The sequence below is a fragment of the Phacochoerus africanus genome, chromosome 2 (assembly GCF_016906955.1).
Source record: "Phacochoerus africanus isolate WHEZ1 chromosome 2, ROS_Pafr_v1, whole genome shotgun sequence".
Classification (NCBI taxonomy): Eukaryota; Metazoa; Chordata; class Mammalia; order Artiodactyla; family Suidae; genus Phacochoerus; species Phacochoerus africanus.
Window position 1 is genome coordinate 94,350,295 of NC_062545.1, and position 20,362 is coordinate 94,370,656.

A 20,362-nucleotide genomic window follows, 5' to 3' on the forward strand; every position below is an offset into this window, starting at 1 on the left:
GAGAAAGAAAAGAAAGAAGGAAGAAATAAAGATAATATTGATACACAGCTCATTTGTGAAAAGGGATATATCCATTAAATGTAATCCCAAATGATCTATATATGCAATGCAAGCATTTCTGCAAAAATTTTCATGGTGATTTATGATTTATAAAAAAGACAAAGAATCTAAGGGGGTCTGAGCAATTTTGAAAAAGAAGAATAAAGTAATATGCACATGATCTGATTTCAAGAATTGCCACAAAATTAAAACAATCAAGCGAGTGTGGTGTTAGTGAAAAGATAAATATCCAGGTCAATGGAACAGAAAAGAGTCAGTGATAGATTCACCTAATATAGTCAATTGATCTTTGACAAAGTTGTTCAGGAAAATCCTTGCAGGAAACTTAGACCTTAATATAATAATATTTCTAGAGAAAAAAATAGGACAACAGTTTTGCAGCTGTGGGTTAGTCAGAAACTTTTGTATAAAACATGAAGTTCATGAAACCGAGGGGGAAATGATAAATTATATTTCATCACATTTAAAATTTGCATTGTAAGACACTTTTGAGAAAATGAGGAAACCACAGATTTATGCAAAATGTTTGCTAAACCGCTATTTGAAAAACTGTTTGAATCCAGAGCACAGTACTTTAAAAACTCAACAATATGAAAATGAAAGATAAGCAATAAAATTGAGCATAAAATTGAACAGACTCTTCCCCAGAGAAGATATACAGATAGCAAATAAGCTGATAAAAAATAACTTTCAACACCATTTGTGATCAGGGAAACAGAATTTAAAACTGCAATGTGATTCCATAGCATCTAATAGAACAGCTAGAATTTTTAAAATATAGCATTAAATGATAATAGAAAGTACTCACAATGATGCAGAGCAACTGAAGCTCTCATCCACTGCAGGTAGGAAAGCAAAGTTGTGCAGCCCACCCAGTAATCTCACTGTGTTATTTACCCAAGAGCAAAGAAAACATTTCTACAAAGAGATCTGTATGCCAATGCTTAGAGCAGTTCTAGTCACCACATTCTAAAACTAGAAATACTTTATTCCAAATGTCCATTAATTGTTGCATGGATAAGGCAACTGTGGTACCTCTTTAGGATGGAATATAAATTTCAGCAACTAATAGGAACAAGGGCTCGTATTACCTGAGTACAAGGATGGATCTTTTTAAGTGAAAGAAGTCAAATTAAAAGGATGTATAAATGTGATTCTACCTTTATCACATTGTGGACAAGATGAAATTGCAGTAATGCAGAATACACCTGAAAATTCTGAGGTGAGGGGAGGGAGATAACTGACTATAAATTGGTTAAGACGGAACTTTTTTAAGGATGATAGAAATATTCTATTTCATGAATATGGTTACACAATTGTATGTGTCTGTTAAAATCCATATAACTGGTAGCAGTTAATATTAATATGAAAGCTGTATTAATATTAAAACTCAGTAGCTTTGGCTTTAAAAAAAAGAATTGTTAAGGTTAATCTTTGCTACAGAATAGGGTTATCTTTGCAGGGGAGATTGGAACTCAAAGACAAAAGGAGAGAATTATAATGTGTTCCAAAGTTCTACTTAAACTTGGTCTCATTTGTACAGTAATGTTCACTTTGAAAAAATTCTTCAAACTGACACTTATTCTATGCACGGGTGGACTTTTTTCTCCATATTCTCTTTAATAAAATTAAAAAATAATTGAAATAATTTTGTTGTTACTTTTCTAATAAACTCTATGAAAGCCTCTTATTTCAATGCTCTTTATTTAAGCCTATGATTTTTATGAAAGGCCCATTAATGAGATGGCTATAAATTATTGCTATGTGTTAATATTACCCTTTATGAGCCATGTTTTAATTGTTTTGAAAATTGTAATTTAGTACATTTAGTTATGGCAGTTTATATCAATTTAATTTTTTCTTCACTTGGAATCAGTATTTTTTGTATATCTCTGTCTTCTCTTTCATTAAATATGCATTCTATAGTGACTAGGCACTGTTGCATTTTAACACATTATACTTGATTTCTAAATTTTTACCTTCTGTTTTTTGAATGACTATACTGAATACTCTGAATCATCTTCTGCCATCCTCCTGGTGTCTATCTCATTTCGATTTCCTTGAAGTTTAGTCTTTTTTTTTTTTTCTTTTTTTAGGGCCATGCCTGCAGCATATGGAGGTTGCCAGGCTAGGGGTTAAATTAGAACTGTAGCTGCTGGCCTACGTCACAACTACAGCAATGTCAGATCCAAGCCACATCTGCAACCTACACCACAGCTCACGGCAACACCAGATCCTTAACCCACTGAGCAAGGCCAGGGGACAAAACTGTGTCCTCATGGATACTAGTTAGATTCGTTTTTGCTGAGCCATGAAGGGAACTCTCCAGTGCTTAGTCATTTTAAAAATCGCTTTATATTATTTTAAATCCACATATTGCTTCTATATTGTTTTACAGCCTTATTTTATGTTCTGATTTTAGTAACATTGGGATGTAAATTTTTCCCCACGTTTTGCAAATCAAATATCCTTGTATGAAGTTCAATAGCAATCCCTTTGTTCTCTCAGTGTCTGAATAGAATGGGCATTTTGACTATCAGAGGAGGGACACAGGAAGTTGGAGATAACATCAAGGTAGCTTTTCTAGGTTCATGCTTAAGAATTCACTCTTGCATTTTTTGTTTGTGTTTTGATGGCCTTAGAATATTATTGCATAGCTACTTTAATTCTCAGAGCTAAGTTTATTTCAAAAGTACCATCTACCTAGTGTTTCTCATGGCTGAACAGATTTTGCTTTCCAAACACGGACCTTGGGTTTTAGACATTGTATGTTGCTTTTTTGTTTGTTTGTTTTTGTTTTTGTTTTTGTTTTGTTTCCAAGTCAAATGAACCAAGCAGCATGTATGTTGCTTTAACAGTACTTTCTGAGTCCTGAATCTTCCAGAAGCCCCTCCCTGTTGAAACTTTCCTTCCTACTGTCTTCACCCCATTCAATTGGCACTCTTCTCAGCACTGTCTTTCTCTAGGTAAAACCCTGTCCTTTTCAGATGGAATATGTGCTGCTTATTTATGAAATCCTCGATGACCCTTAAAACTGTATTAGTCTTCCACAGTCCCTTTGTAACACTCTGAGCCTGGGTAAGAGTTGAGAGCATGTGGAATATTGAAGAAAGATATGAATTCTACTGGATCTCCATTGTCCATAAATGTTAAATTCCCCTCTCTTTCTTCTAGATGTGTGTGTGTACTTATTGTATGTGTATGTGTACTTATTGTATGTGTGTATAGTAGATCTTTTTTATTTACTTTAAGTGAACTATAAGTGAATATTCAGGATTCACAAATTACATGGCTTATAAAGTACTGTAGGGCTTTAAACTTTTGATGTCTCCTCCACATTTCCATGATTTTTTTTTTTACTTTTCTTATTACCTTAAATAGTAATATTCTGATGAGCTCAAAATGTTTGCTTTATTCATTGAAACCACAGCACATTGTAATTTGAACAGAGCAAATGTGTAATGAATATGATTGACTGTAAACTTATCTGTTAGATTCTACAAGAGATACACTGTATTTTTTTTTTTTTAGAGACACACTTGAGGCGTATGGAAGTTCCAGACTAGGGATTAAATCTGAGCTGCAGCTGCTGGCTCCACCACAGCCACAGCAACGCTGTACCCTTAACCCAATGAACAAGGCCAGGGATCAAACCCACATCCTCGCTGAAATTATGCTGGGTTTTTAACCTGCTGAACCACGACAGGAACTCCTGTGGTTTTACATTTTTGTAGCTTACCATATAGACTTGTTGTGATATGAAAGAACATATATTGCCAGAGTGAGGATACTGGTTATCAAAAAAATTACTGCTTACCAGTTACAGAGGTATGGTATAAGAATATGTCTCAGCTTGAGATTTCTTATCTCAAACTTTATTCATTTTATACACCTCAACCTGTAGTACATTATTCCAAAATAATTTATTTATTTTTATTGTTAAATTACCATGTCACTATTTTGAGCAGGAAGATAATTGGGGAGTATTCCCTTTGGGGCATTCCCTGTGGGTTTTAACAACAGTTAAGTAAATGGATATAAGCAATCTAAATGAACCATATTCACAATGTACTTAAGCCTGCATTTGTTGTTCCACAGGTAAGAGGTAATTTTCCAAATATTTTAGGAAATATGTTCAGGTCATTTTCTGAATATTTTAGGAGGTAGGACCTAAACTATCAGAGTCAAGTATGTTATAAAATCCCTAGTAATTAGCCCAATGGTTGTTAACTATTGCACTGATCAATTGAATGCATTCATCACCATCTGACTTATGCAGTATCTGCCTAAAAATTGAAAGTGATACTTCCTGAAATAAAAACAAAATAGACAATATTGAAGTTATGTTTATAGAGCTAATGATAATGCTCTCAATAGACTGTAAGTTTATATTTTCCTTCAGGAAGAAGATAGACCTGTTCAAAGCAAAATAATCAGGAAATTTATCAACAGAGGCCAAGAAAACATTGGACCCATTCAACTCTCTTGAGGCTTATATTTTGACATGTGGAAAATAATCAATATTTATTCTATGCTTATTTTACTACCTACATAAAACAGAAGCCACTTTACATTACTACTTATTTAATAATATTTCTCTGGTCTTAATGGCTTGAAAAATAGCCAAATAGATCAAAGATCATGTTTTGTTTTATTTCAATGGGTGTGGGAGGGTGAGGGGAAAGTCCTAGAATGAAGCCATGATATAATAAGAGACAGGGAAAATGGTGAAAAGCTCTGGGAATGGATTTGGCTCTGGCAATTATTAGCTGTGAGCACTGCTATAAAGGTGAAATAAACTTACACATGCAAAAGTCCACTCTTACAGCTCAATAAATGGCTGTTATTATTTCATACCTTCTTTGTAGATTGTTTCAATGCAGAGCCCAAGATATGTGCAGTGTTTTTACTTATTAAAGTTCTATGTTTGAGAGTGACTTCACATTAATTGTAAATATTGTTCATATATTATTAAATTCTTTAGGCATAATAGCTGTTTTCTCTTTACAACTCTGAGCCCTTTTGACATACTCTAACATTGACTTAGGTATACTCCAAATAGCTGTTATTTTGGTATTAACACATATTAATATTGACTTAATCATATTCGCCTAACAGAAATGACAATTTTAAATTTAACTAAATTGTTTAACATTGTCAATTTTTATTATCCTATTTACCAAAAGTGAAATTAAGGCCACTGCAAATGGCAAATGGGATTGTGGTTATTTGTGTGCCTGTTTTGTTTTGTTATTGACAGATGATAGAATTCACAAAATCCTTTTATTCTCTGATTCAGAAAAATTGTGTTCAAAATATAATTAATTGGAGTTAATCTGATAGATTAAGTCCACATTAACAATGACAAAATAAATATAATACATGAAAGAACAAAATATCTAGTTTAAGGCTCTGTTCAGCTATGTCTTTTAATGATTTAGTGATAACATGTTCATGGTCACCCAATATTTGCTATTACTAGAAAATAAATACATGTGATGACAAAAGTTCAATTGTACAGGTATCTTAGGTTTATAACAAAAGTTTACATATTTAAAGGAAATTGCTGTCAATGCTCATTCTTTTATGGATTTAATTAATCTATCTGGCTGTGCACTATTGTATCTGTTTTGTCATTTAAATTTATTGCTATTTGAAAAAGGAGTAAGCTTGGAGGGAAAGCCTAATATCATATATGGCTTAATTATGGAGCAGGTGAGAAGCAAATGCTTTCAAATTCCAAATCCTATGTAATTTTCCTCATCCCAGGTATATCATTGAACTGATGGCAAGAATTATAATCACAGTTGAACTTTGCCTGTGGCTCCTAAATGCATCAAAACATTGATGGCTTTCATTATGTTCATCCAAGTTTGTTTTTTATTTCTTATATTTCTGTTCTTTACCTTATCGACATGAACTCTTTTCTGAAACTTCCTTTGGATAATAGTCATGTCCTCTTTCCTCATGATGTTTTTAAAATTAAAAAAAAAATGTATTTAGGGGTTTTCTAATCAATGTGCTAAGATCTTTCTTAAATGAACTGGTGCATTTAAAACATTGTATTGTACTGGAGCAGTTCAAAAATATTCAGTTAATTAGAATTAGTGGTTTGAATGCTCTAATTTGTTTTGTTGTAATTTTTATTTATAATACTTAGATACATATGCTTCAAGGTAAATCTTCCTTCTTTGATGTCTCACATGAGAGTTTCTTATCTTTTTCTTTTTATTTCTTTCTCTTTTTTATTTTTGCTTTGCTTTGTTTTTTAGGGACACATGCATGGCATATGCACATTCCCAGGCTAGGTGTCAAATCAGAGCTTTAGCTGCAGGGCTAAGCCACAGCCACAGCTCACTGCAATGCAGGATCCTTGAGACACTGAGGGAGGCCAGGGATTGAACCTATGTCCTGACGGGTACTAGTGGGGTTAATTACTGCTGAGCCACTATGGGAACTCCCAAGTATTTATTTTCTATGCCTTTCCAATAATTCTATGAAAATGTTTTTTCCTGATATTGACAATTCTTCTATGTCATCCTGATTTTGTTTTTTCCAGGAGATTGTTGGTACAGACTTTCTTGGCCTTCCATCACTATTTCTAATCCAAGTGGTTTTTTTCACTCATTGGTGGGGTTCATGTTAACATACTGAAATTAGAGCTTAACTTTCGTCATGAATTTAAATAATGTACAGAATATTATTTACAACAGATTAGGTGCCCCCAAGACTGACTCAAATTGTATATAGGTATATATATAAAATAAGGTAAGTAACTTGAATAAAATCCATCCTCCAACTAATGTAATAATATGGATAAATGATAGAAATTTGGATTCATGTCCAGGTAACACTTTCACTCCTAGTTGATTAACCAGGGGAATATAAGAAAATTTTATTTTTCTATATATTCTAAATTTCATTTCTTGTAATTTTTTTACTCTTAGCTATTAAGTATTATGTCTTATGCAAATATTGTTTTTTGTTATGTTTTTAATTAATGATCTTTGTGAGGTTGTTACTTCTAGACAATAATTACCCAGTTGTTATTTCATTGAATAAAAAAATCAATATACAACCAAACATATTACTACTAGCACAAGAGCATATGTCTTATTTTTGAAATAATTCTCCCATTTGCAACATAGAGTTTTGAGAGTGTAAATAAATATAGAGATTGTCAAGAATTTAGGTTTCCAAAACAATACGAAAGACCAAATATTTATTTAAAAAGGACAATATAATGCTAAGAATTTAAAAAACACATTCAATTAAACAGGAATTATCATATAATTTTATATTCAATCATGGCTTATCTAAAAAAACGATTCATTTTTTACAGAATAATCGAATGGAATTGGAAAATTTTAGAGAGATTAGCTCAAAATACCACCTTTTGGTAAATAATTAATCTATTAAATAAAACCTTATTTAGTACATTCTAGATTTAAAGTTATTTTAAGTATTCAATTTTTAGCACATTTTAAAATTTAATATGTATTCTATTTTTGAGATAATATGATAATTGCATGAGGAATCTTTTTAGCTGTTCACCTTGTGTTTAATGTGACCTAATAGGAAAATAGCTAATAGAATTCAGTAGTAAATTAATCTTTTGACTTGGTTTTTAGAAATGACATGAACCAGTTGAGTGAAAAGTCAAATCTTCCATTTGATTCCATAGTGAACGGCACCAACTTTTGACCCACCATCTTGTCACTGCTCTGGAACTGCTGCTGAGAAGTTATACATTTCCAACAAATACATATGAGACCATATTTCACTTTTCCTAAATCACAGTATTGCTCATTTTTGTCATAACAATATGAATTATAAGTTTATGAATATCCTTCAAGTCTGTTCTATGAGATATCAACATGAAGAATGTCACTAAAGTTACTACATTTGTTCTAAAGGGCTTCACAGAGAAACTTGAACTACAGCTCTTCTTATTCTGCCTGTTTCTAGCAATACACATGTTTACTCTGGTGGGAAATTTAGGACTAGCTATGTTGGTCACTAGGGATTCTAAGCTGCACTACCCGATGTACTATTTTCTGGGTGTGTTATCATGTGTGGATGCCAGTATTTCTTCAGCAATTACCCCTAACATGTTAGTAGAATTTACATCCAAAAATAAAGTCATATCATCCGTTGGGTGTGCAACCCAGATGTTTCTCTTTGTTACTTTTGGGACCACCGAATGCTTTCTCTTGGCTGCAATGGCATATGATCGCCATTGTAGCCATCTACAACCCCCTCCTGTATTCAGTGACTATGTCACCCAGAGTCTATGTGACACTCGTCATTGCATCCTATGTTGGTGGCCTTTTGAATGCTTCTGTGCACACAGTGGCCATATTTAGCCTATCTTTCTGTGTAACCAATGAAATTAGACATGTCTTTTGTGACATCCCTCCTCTCCTGGCTATTTCTTGCTCTGACACTTATACAAGCCAGCTTCTCCTTTTCTACTGCATGGGCTCTATTGAGCTTGTCACTATCCTGATTGTCCTGATCTCCTATGCCTTCATTCTACTGGCAATTATGAGGATGCATTCTGCTGAGGGGAGAAGAAAAATCTTCTCTACGTGTGGTTCTCACCTAACTGGAGTGTCAGTTTACCATGGAACCATCCTCTTCACGTATGTGAGACCAAGTTCCAGCTATGCCTTGGACCATGACATGATGGTGTCAATATTTTACAGCATTGTGATTCCCATGCTGAATCCCATTATCTACAGTTTAAGGAACAAAGATGTCAAAGAGGCAATGAAGAGAGTGGGGAAAATGGGTGTGTCAATAAAGTGTATTTTCACACTAACCGTTAAATTGAAAGAAACAAAGAGTGTTGCTCATTGTTGCTATACAAGGAAGTTATGATAAAAATATTAAACTTTGGAGTTCCCATCATAGCTAGTTGGTTAACGAATCCGACTAGGAACCATGAGGTTGAGGGTTCAATCCCTGGCTTTGCTCAGTGGGTTAAGGATCTGGCATTTCTATGAGCTGTGGTGTAGGTTGCAGACTCGGCTCAGAACCCGCATTGCTGTGGCTCTGGTGTAGGCTGGTGGCTACAGTACCAATTAGACCCCTAGCCTCGGAACTTCCACATGCCGTGGGAGCGACACTAGGAAAGGCAGAAAGACCGAAAAAAAAATTAAACTTTAATATAAAACATTGTTCGTATATTTCTATTCTTTTTAGAAATTTTTAAATAAAGATCAAAATCATACCTCCACCTATGCAATTTCCACTCATGCAAAAAATACATGTCATCCATTTGCTTCTTACTAAATCCCTCTCAGATACATATGCATATATAAGCACGCATATGTACATATACATACATATATGCTGATAGTGATTGTAATCAAGTGTCAGTGCTGCCGCAACAAAGTACCACAAACTAGTGGCAATTTTTTCTCACTCTACTAGCACCTAGAAGTCTGAGATCACAGTATACCCAGGGTTGATTTCTTCTCCGGAGGTTGTCCTTGGTTTGGAAATGGCAGTCTCTCCTATATGTCTTCACTCATTCTTGTCTCTCTGTGTATCTGTGTCATAATATCATTTAGTTATAAATATACCAGTCCTATTAGATTAAGACCACCCTGAAGCTCTCACTTTAACATCATTACTTTCACAACAATCTTATCTCTATATACAGTCACATTCTGTGGCACAGGGATATGTTTTCTTTTATGTATTTCTCCTATTTTCTTTACTGTATTTTTATGGTATTTATTCACTTTAAAAAATTGTCCACATGACCTTTTTTCCCTTATCTAATGTAAATAATATTTAGAGGTATTTTTAATATAGGAACTTTCTTAAGAAATAATTTATATACCATAAATATCACCTGTAATGTATTATATACTCAAGATATATAATTCATGATGCATAATGTATGTAAAAGATTATGTATATTCACCATTCCTAAAAGATACTTTGCAGAAGCTAGCAATAATTCCCCATTCTCTCATCCCCAAAGTTAGAAACCACTATCAACTTTCTGTCTCTATAAATTTGCCTGTTCTGGGCATTTCATATGAATCATAAAATGTAGTATCATGTGATTTGTGACTAACTTATTTCCTTATAATAAAGGTTTAAAAGTTCACTCACCAAAGCATGCATAAGTACATAATTTCTTCTTCACTGCCACACTATACTCCATTGCATGGACACACAACATTTTGTTTATTCATTTGTCATTTTATGGCCACTTGTGTTATATCTACTCTTTGGCTATCATTCATCATGCTTATGAATATTTTCATGCCAGTGTTTAAGTGAACTTCTGCTTTCAATTATCTTAAGTAGACACTGAAGAGTAGACCAAGGCCCAGATGGTCTGACAGAATTCTACCAAACATTTTAAAAAAGAACCAACCTTCTCAACAATGCAGAAGAAGATGACATTTGGGAAATAACAGCCCAAAACCATAAAAGAAACAGTTTCTTGTACTACTTTGTGAAGAAAAGCAATTCACACACCTTAGTCAACTGACGTCTTCCAGTTTAGAACCAAGGATACTTTCTTCTTCGCTGAGTCACTTGCTTCTGAATCCCACTGTTACACCATGATTACCTGTACCTTGGCTATGACAGTTCTCTCTGAAGAACAATACTGTCATCAGAGAAACTGTTATTTCTTTTGCAGAATTATTCCTTCTTTGAATAAGACTGTGCCTGTATGTTTGAGAAGATTCAGCTAAAATTATCAAGATCACACTGTCTGGTATCACTATTTCTAGAGCATGTCTGTGAGCAACATACACTTTTCAAAAGCTGCTGGTATTTTATATAATTCTTTATTTAATATAACAAAAAAAACTCTTTTTTTTCCAATTCTGATAACTGTGGTACAACCTTGTAGAAAATGTCCTATCATAAGGTAATTATGAAGAATATGAACACTAGAATTAGACTATCAAATATGTGCTGCTTTTTTTGACCAGTGGCGTGTTGGTGAACCAGTTGTTTAATCTGTCTGTGCACCAATTTCAACACCTGTAAAATTTCAGCATTCAGAAACACTTTTTGAGGCATGGATCTAGATGCTGCAGCTACAATGTTGAACAAAGTAAGCAAAAATCCTGCACTTATTAATCTTATATGATAGTTTGGGGGGTGGCAGAGAAGAAACAAAATGCATTAGAAAAATATGTCAAAAAGACGGAGATGGAGATAACTGTTATGGGAAAAAATGAAGCATGAAAGGGGAAAGGAAAGAGGTACAATTTTAAATACATTGGTAAAGATGTCTTTACCAAGAATAGAGTAAGGGAAAAAAAAATCAGTTGTCTATGAAAAGGAAGATTCAAAATGAAGAAATGAGAGTAGCAAAATTCCAGGCAATATACAGACTAATGTGTCCAGAAGAGTAAAGACGGCATGAGCTCAAAACAAAGTCAGTATGATTGAGAGAATAACGAGTGAGTTCACTGAAATAAGCCGTGGGGACAAGATCACTTTGGACCACTGAGCTCTTGTAAAAGTTTTCATTTTCGCTCTTAGTGTGATGAGAAGTCTTGTGCTATTTGTGAAGCACATGATAATCCAAGTCACTGTGTAACACTACTGCTCTGGCTCTTCAGTTACCATTTGGATTCTATAGGGATAAGGCCAATCAGAGACAAGCCAGGAAGCTGCAACGATAATTCTAAGACTGAAATAATGGTTCCTTAGGTCGAGGTGGTAGCAGGAAAAAATGTTGACAAATAGATTCCAACTTCATCCTGTGTTTTGAATCTACATATTATGCTGATAGATTGGAATTGAGATGTTTGAGATAAAAAGAAAATTTCAGGATCATTTTTAAGTCTTTGCCTGTAAATATTGCTGGTGCCTACATGCAGGTTATCTTGTGAAGATAAAATTTGTTGATTAAATATCCAAAGCTTTTTGAATATTGTCTGGCATGTGGTAAGTGAGTAGCAAACCATGATACTGCCATTATATCTAAGACTTATTTGGTGGTAAGCTTAACCACTTCTGTTTTTAGCATGCTCCAGTTTTGTCTTATTTTCTATCATAGTTTTACTAAATAGCATTTTGGCATGGCACAATAAAAAGCATATTCTATTTTGAATTTATTCAGAGTACATGCTCCATAAAATAAAATAACAAGGAATGTTCACGGCAAATAGAAATATTTTAAATCTTTCATATTGCCAATTGATCATATTACACGTGTAAATGACATTATATACATGGTTTCTAAAGTGTATTGTAAAGAGGGTAGGGTAATCAATTTAATTAGATTTTAGTTTAAATTAATTATAATTACAATTTTATCAACTTAAGTTTTCCACAAAATCATAGAATCTGTTGACAATATTTGCCCATACAAACACACAGGAAACATTTCTAATCATAGAAGCAGAAATAACTGAAAGCAAGGTAAAAACATAGTTCATAAAATACAGCAGAAAAATGAAAAGAGGAATTCCCATTATGGCGCAGCGGAAACAAATCCAACTAGGAAACATGAGGTTGCAGTTCCATCCCTGGTCTCGCTCAGTGGGCTAAGGATCTGGAGTTGCCATGATCTGTGGCATAGGTTGCAGACGTGGCTCAGGTCCTGTGTTGCTGTGGCCAGGAGCTGTAGCTCCTATTGGACCTCTAGCCTGGGAACCTCCATATGTTACCGGTGTGGCCCTAAAAAGGAATTCTCCCTTAAAAAAGTAAAAAAAAAATTAAAAAGTGAAAACTGAAAAGAGCCTATAAATGTATAAAATGACATAATGCTTATGCAAGATGAGAGAAGATAAAAAATGAGAGGAGATAAAAAAGCATATTATTAAATTATTCTAAGACAAACCCAATAGCAATAGGTTATAAATATAGTATAAATAACATGAATATTGAGAAAAAATAAGTCATAATAATAATTTTAAATGTCATTCATGTATAATATGGGAATTTTTAAATAAACTATTTAGAGGAAAAATAATTTGTATTTAAAAGATTTGAATAAGTTAATTGACAGTTTTGAATTAGAGAAAGATTTTTAAACATTTAACTCCTAAAAGAGAATTCATAATTCTGCACTTTATTTTAAATATTTAAGAAGTTTTAAGGAAAGTAATCACATGTAATTTTACAAAGAAAAAAATACAAATTTCAAAAAAAACAAAAATTTATAATTATTATTGGTTAAACAAAACTAGTTACAAAAGCTTAAACAAAAAGTATCAAATAGTGGGGAATAGGAAACATTTGTTTTTATACAGCATTTAAATAGCAGAGAATGAGTTCCCGTCATGTCTCAGTGGTTAATGAACACAACTAGTATCCCTGAGCACACAGCTTTGATCCCTGGCCTCCCTCAGTGGGTTAAGGATCCTGCATTGCTGTGGCTGTGGGGTAGGTTGCAGCTACATCTCTGATTCTACCCCGTGGATGCGGCCTTAAAAAAATACCAAAATAGATAAATAAATAAATAAATAACAGAGAAAATTAAAACTGGAATTTCATATAATATAGAAGAAAATATTTGGGGAGTTCCCTTGTGGTGCCATGGGTTTAGGATGCAGCCTCTTCATAGCTGTTCAAGTGGCTGCTATGGGACCAGCTTGATCCCTGGCCCAGGAGCTTTCACATGCCTCAGGCCTGGGGAAAAAAATTATAATACAGGAAATTTTAGCACTCAATCTGACTAAAATGTATGAGTTGCTGCAAAATCTGAATTCATTATAAATTTGTAGCTTTATAACTTGCCTCTGTTAAAAAAAATTAGGACTAGTGAGTCAAGCATTTAATTCAAATATTTATTTTAATGATTATAAAAACCCATAGAATGCAGGAGAAAGGCAATGATTTCTTAAAAATATGCATAATTTCAACAAAGCAGCAGTTTACTGAAGACTTGTTCACAAATCACAGAAAGTTACAGTAGCCACCAAAGAGAGAACACTGCATGCAGATTTTTAACATGATGAATTTACAAACATTTCAAGTCCAAAGCATTGCAAAATGAGTCTTGAGTTTTTACCATATAACAAGAGCATATTTACCTTAGGTATCAATTAAAAAGGAATTAAAAAAGGTTAAATGTGTAAGTTTATGTAGAAAGCTACAAAAAAGTACATAGGAAATAACAGAAAGATCGCTAATTTATATAATGTGTATGCATATACATGTAACTATAAATCTAGACAACATACAAAGCTAATGATAAATGTTATGGCATTTCTATTAACTTAAATTTTTCAAAAATTTCCAAATTTTCTCCAATGCTAATATATAGCACTCTAACTCCAAAACTAGGAAATGCTGAGTTGTTCCTCAGATGTGTGTGTGTTTATCCCTTAAATCAAACAAAAGTACTTTACAAAACACAAGGGAATATTCTTTAAGAAAAAGTCATGGAACATTAAAAATAATGCAGGAATGCCAGTGTTCTAATGATAAGGACCAGCACTTCTTAGTAATGCCTTAAATGCCTTACAGTCATTATCCGATGTAATCTTTACAATAAGTATAATGGACCTGGAATCATTATTTATCTTCCACAGTTGAGGAATCCTGAGGCTAAAAGTTTCAGGGAGTTTTCAAGGGTTCTACAGTGAAAAGGGTAAAGTCTGGACTGTTTGGTTCCAAATCAAGTGTTCCTAATCACCCAGCTATAGTGTGTCTCCATAAAATAAATGAAATAATTCTTAGAAATGTAATCATTACTCCTCAAAGGAAGCTTTTTTCCATAATAAATTTCTCTGTATTTGGAGGATACATGGGAATTTGCACAATATAGTTTAAAAAATGATAACTGTAATTTTTCATTTTGCCAATCAGTTGCCATTAAAAACATGTAAATTTAGACTATAGCATTAATATATTTCATAGTTTCCAAATATATTATGGATTTCTGCAGCCAAAAGCTCAGCCACTGAGCTATACCTCTTACATGGATTTCTAAAGGAATATTCCCAGAAATGAAAAGATCACATTTGGTGCAGAAGTGAAGGTTCAACAGAAAACAAACACATAAATGATAACTGTTTCTGGAAAGAGACCAAGGAAATACACCATAGGAAGACAAAGAAAAAAAAAGATAAAATCAGAAATTGAGCATCACTGTCATTTCAATTGCCTGGAGCCCACTGTTTTCTGCATGACTCTAATGAAAGCATTTTTTACTTCTTTGTTTCTAAGACTGTAAATGAGTGGATTCAGCATGGGGATGACAATAGCATAAAAAACAGAAGCCACTTGATCCCTTCCCAAGGAGTAGGACTTACTTGGCTTTAAATAAGTAAATATCATAGTGCCATAAAAGATGGTGACACCCAGGAGGTGGGAGGCACAGGTAGAGAAGGCTTTTTGCTGTCCTGACGTGGGAGTAATTTTCAGGATAGTAGACAGGATAGACACATAGGACACTACTATCGTGGTAAGAGACACCACTAGTGTGGATCCAGCTAAAATGAATATGACTATTTCTGTTATTTGGGTGTCAGTGCAGGACAAGGCTAAGATTGGGGATAAGTCACAGAAAAAGTGATGGATTACATTGGAATCACAGAAATCCAATCTGCTCATGCAAAACACATTGACAAAGGAGTCCAAGAAGCCAGTGAAATAAGATCCAAAAACTAGGGAACAGCAGCTTCTTGTGGACATTACAACTGGGTAATGCAGAGGATTGCAGATAGCTACACGGCGATCAAAGGCCATGGAGGAGAGAAGACAACATTCAGCACCAGCCAAGAAGACAAAGAAATACATCTGAGTGAAGCAGTTCATGTAGGAAATGTACTTGGTGGATGTCAGTAAGTTCCCTAAGGTTTGAGGTGTGATGACAGTTGAGTAACTGAGGTCAAGGAATGACAGGTGGCTGAGGAAAAAGTACATGGGAGTGTGAAGCTGGAGATCCAGGTGGATTATCAATATCATCCCTGCATTGCCCAGCACAGTCATCAGGTAGATCAGGACAAAAAGCATAAACAGGATCCTCTGTATTGCTTCTGAATCTGTCAATCCCATAAGGATGAAGTCAGACACATGTGTGTCATTCCTTGTACCCATAGTGTTCGCCTGCCCTAAACTGTTGAGAAATCAAAGTTGATGCTTCGCAGGGATGACTTCAAAACTGTTTGTATTTATATGAAAGTCAAGACAGATATTTATTAGTTTAGTGTGTCTAGAAAGTGATAATAAGAATGATTTACAGAATTCACAGAGTAAAATCTTAATGTGATTGCCAAATATAGAAATAGTTATAAATTGGGCATATAGATATAAGCTAATATATCAGATATATAAAATATGTATGACACTGTTCTGAATGCTTCCCTTTATTAAAGCCTTAAGTTTCCACGGACTATTTATCATACCATAGGTAATGCTATTAACCACATATTTCAGATGAGAAAAAGGTCTTAGAGAATTTAGATAACTTATACAGAGTCAGAACTATTATATGTTGCCTCTGTTATTTTTCCAAGATAGGTCGACTCCAAAGAGCATGCTTATGATAACTATGTTTCTATTTATAATTAAATTCAGCAATCCTGAGGAAATAAAATGCTAGATATGTAATAAATGATGACAGAATAATAGTTTTAATATACCATGTGCTCTCTTTCATTTCCAATATTACTTAATATGTATGATAAATAAATTTGAAACCTAATTGGTCATTATAGGGTACATTAAAAAGATAGACCACATGTTAATATTAGCTTCCAAGATATGATTTCCTAATTTGACCATTCAAAATCAAAGTTCTTTCAAAATATATTTCTAACATATGTATATTGCCTTTCATATCCTGTTTACCTCAACTTTGTATTTCTACTTCCACAAATCTCTGGCATTACCTAGGGTAATGTCCAAATAGTATCTGTACATATATTCTTTTGATGATGTCCCCCTTTTATTTGATTCTAAGGAAAACTTTCTAATTTAGAAAATAATACTTACCAGGAGTCAAAATTGGTCTAAAACACTGTCTTCCTATACTGTCTTTTCAGCCATAAGTTAACCTGAAATTCTGGTCACAGATTAGACATGAAGACTGTTTAAGCAGAAAATCTCTGTAATATTTTTCTTTTCTGCAAGTTCCTTTTAAGATTTAGTACATTTACTTTTTTTCATGAGGGGAAAAAATATCAACCTAGAAATTGTGTTTTGATCAATGGTAAAATTTGCCAAGAAGCTATGTCTTAAATAAATACCAGGGATCAATTATGTATGTATGCCGAGAAGCGTATGTCTTGCCACTCATTCAGTTAATTCCTGGGAGCTCATATAATCGGGATTGATGATGATGCAACATTTGGTCCTCCCTGTGGACCAGTTTCCAACGAAGTTTACTTGGAATATTTCCAAGGACAAAAGTTCAAGAACTCAGTGTACCACTGCTAGGTTTTGAGAGACTACTTGTCTTTCTCCTTTTTTATGTCTAAGTTGATACCTGGGCTGGTAGAGACACTCTTTCTAGGGAAATACTTAATTACCCTATGACTGAAATCTTCAGTGAATAAAAAGATTTTTTTTTTTTTTTTTGCTTTTCAGGGCAACACCAGAGACACATGGAAGTTCCCTGATTAAGAGTTTGAAGCTGTAGCTGCTGGCCCACACCACAGACACAAAAATGCCAGATCCAAGCCACCTCTACGACCTACACAGTAGGTCATGGCAATGCCAGATCCTTAACCCGCTGAAGGAAGCCAGTGATCGAAAACACATCCTCATGGATAGTAGTCAGATTCATTTCAACTGCATGGCTATGGAAACTCCAAAACTTTTATGTTTAAATGTGCGATAATATATAGGAGTATATGTGTTCATTAGAAACAAAATCAGAATATGACAAAATGCAAAGAATATGAAGATAATTCAAAACTGTTGAAGCAGTTGATACACTTCTCTAAATTATTTTTGTTTATAAAATATTTACATGTATGCCTCTAGATTTACATAATTATTAGCATATTGTTTTTTCATGATCCATCTTCATCTCATAGCTATAATCTCATAGTATTTTATAAACAATGTTATCCTAGCCTCTTATAAAACTCATAAATTCATGTATCATGCATTGACTGATACCCATAGCTAACTTCCCTCTAGAAGTGTTCCTCTGACAGTAAGGATTTTATTGAGAATATTCATCTAAGATAGGAGGCAAAGGGAGACTTTTAAGAGGGATATCTTGTGAATCAGATTAAAATATTATTGTGAATTTTTCATTAATTTATGATAATAAAATAAATGTTCATGTAAATTTAAAAGTGAGCCTTACAGGAAATTCTGCTCATACTCCCAAATTTGAGCAATCTGTTGAAGTGGATAAAGGAGATCCCTTTTTTTCCTATAAAATTTTTCCCCCAAAACCACTAGGGAGTTTGGTCTTTTGAGCATGAGTCACCTCATTCTCCTTACTTGCCCCTGCAATAAACCTTTCTCAGATCCAAACACCAACCTTCTGGTTTGTTTGGCCTTGCTGTGCATTGAGCACAGGAACTTTGATTCAATAACATTGGCAGAAGCCAAAGACTGAGCAGAGATTTTAAACATCTTTAGATTGAATCCTCATAGAGTATCTTACCATACATTCTAAACATATATACACATATGCATTATACAGACACACACACACACATATATATGTGTGTGTGTGTGTGTGTATATATATATATATATATATATAATTTTATCCTTCTCTCTGGATTATTGCAGTTATTTTCTATTTTCTTCATTTTTTTTAGCTTTTTTTTTTTTTTTTTTTTGGCCACAAAAAAGGCATGCAACTTCCACGGCCAAAGTTGAAACCTGTGCCACAGCTACAGCCTAGGCACAGAAGTAACACCACCAGATCTTTAACCCACTGTGTTACCAATTTCTTTTTCATCTCATGAAAGAATGATTCTTTTTTTTGTTGGGGAATGAATGCTATTAAATGATTATTATTCTTTGTTTTCTTATGCATTAACTGTTATCTAGGTTTTATCATTTGCCCCTACTTTACCAGGTTTGTAGGGAGCAACAAATAGTTTTCTCTTGACCTTTTTAGGTTTATTGGCTGAAAGCCATCCCTGTAATAAAAGAGAATAACAAGAGAAAAACAAACAGAAATTCAGTAAGATATATACCCTTGTTTACATGGGAGGTATACAGGAAAACTGAGTAATTTCCCCAAAATTGTTCACTCCACCCTTTTAAATACTATCTCCAGGTAAAGGTAAAAGCAATTTTTGTGGGGAAGGTGGGGTGGATAGGGGAGCCAGGAAAAGAATAGTGAAAAGTGCATATTTGGTAATAAAGATTCAGGTCCATGACTTTTTCACTGATAAGAAGTTCTACACATTCAGTCATCTTCCTCTTCCTGGTACAGAGGGAGAGACATTTTTACAAGTGGAGATTCCCTTTTAAATGTAAATGTCATTTAGAAAATGGTAACTTGTACTCAGTTTTCAGAGCTTTTGTATGTCTACTGCTTATTAAATGTAACCAGATCAAGATAATCTTTATGAAGAAGAGGTATATTTTGGCATAGCAAATGCCGCTCCACTTAAAATTGAATTCATTGTTTTTTCTCTGAGCACCAAGTAGTACCTGCTTATTTTATGTATTTTTTTTACCTGTATAATAATACCGGGATTTAGTACTTGCCTTCTTCATTTATGTTTTACCTCAATTTTAACTTATATGTAGTGATATTTTTATTATTGTGGCCTATTAAATAGATAATCTAAAGCTAAATTTTTAAATTTATTATTGACCAACTCAAGATTTTTAAAAAACTTTTTAATTTTTAAGCTTAAAGATATATATTAATAGTTTATGTATATATTATACTTTAAAGAGCATTTAAATTGTATTGTCTAAGAATAATTCAATTTTTCTTTAAACTTTTTAAATTTTAAGCTTATAGATACATATATTATCTTGATATTTTATGTATATATTATTCTCTTTTTTGTTGTCTTTATGTCTTTTCTATGGCTGCACCCATGGCATGTGGAGGTTCCCAGGATAGGGGTCTAATCAGAGCTGTAGCCGCCAGCCTATGCCAGAGCCACAGCAATGCCAGATCGGAGCTGTGTCTGTGACTCACACCACAGCTCACGGCAATGCTAGATCCTTAATCCACTGAATGAGGCCAGGGATGAAACCTGCAACCTCATGCTTCCTAGTCAGATTCATTTTCACTGAACCATGATGGGAACCCCTATATATATCATACTTTAAAGAGCAATTTAAAATGTATTGCACTGCAGTCAGAAAATGTGACCTCTTTAAGTTAAATGTTGCAAACTTATAGAAATTTATGGATTAATTATGA

General features: G+C 33.7%; 2 protein-coding genes across 2 annotated transcripts; one reads left to right on the forward strand and one right to left on the reverse strand.

Moving 5' to 3' along the window:
* Positions 1-7,843: 7,843 nt before the first annotated feature.
* LOC125121114 (olfactory receptor 5T2-like) lies at positions 7,844-8,891 on the forward strand. The gene is given in 3 exon segments (XM_047769408.1): positions 7,844-8,300; positions 8,302-8,839; positions 8,842-8,891. Coding segments are annotated over 3 exon segments (951 nt in total). The 5' UTR covers positions 7,844-7,937.
* A 6,259-nt stretch (positions 8,892-15,150) lies between these two features.
* On the reverse strand, positions 15,151-16,098 carry LOC125121115 (olfactory receptor 8H1-like). Its single transcript, XM_047769409.1, has one exon. The coding sequence runs from the start codon at positions 16,096-16,098 to the stop codon at positions 15,151-15,153; it is 948 nt and encodes a 315-aa protein (XP_047625365.1).
* Positions 16,099-20,362: the final 4,264 nt, after the last annotated feature.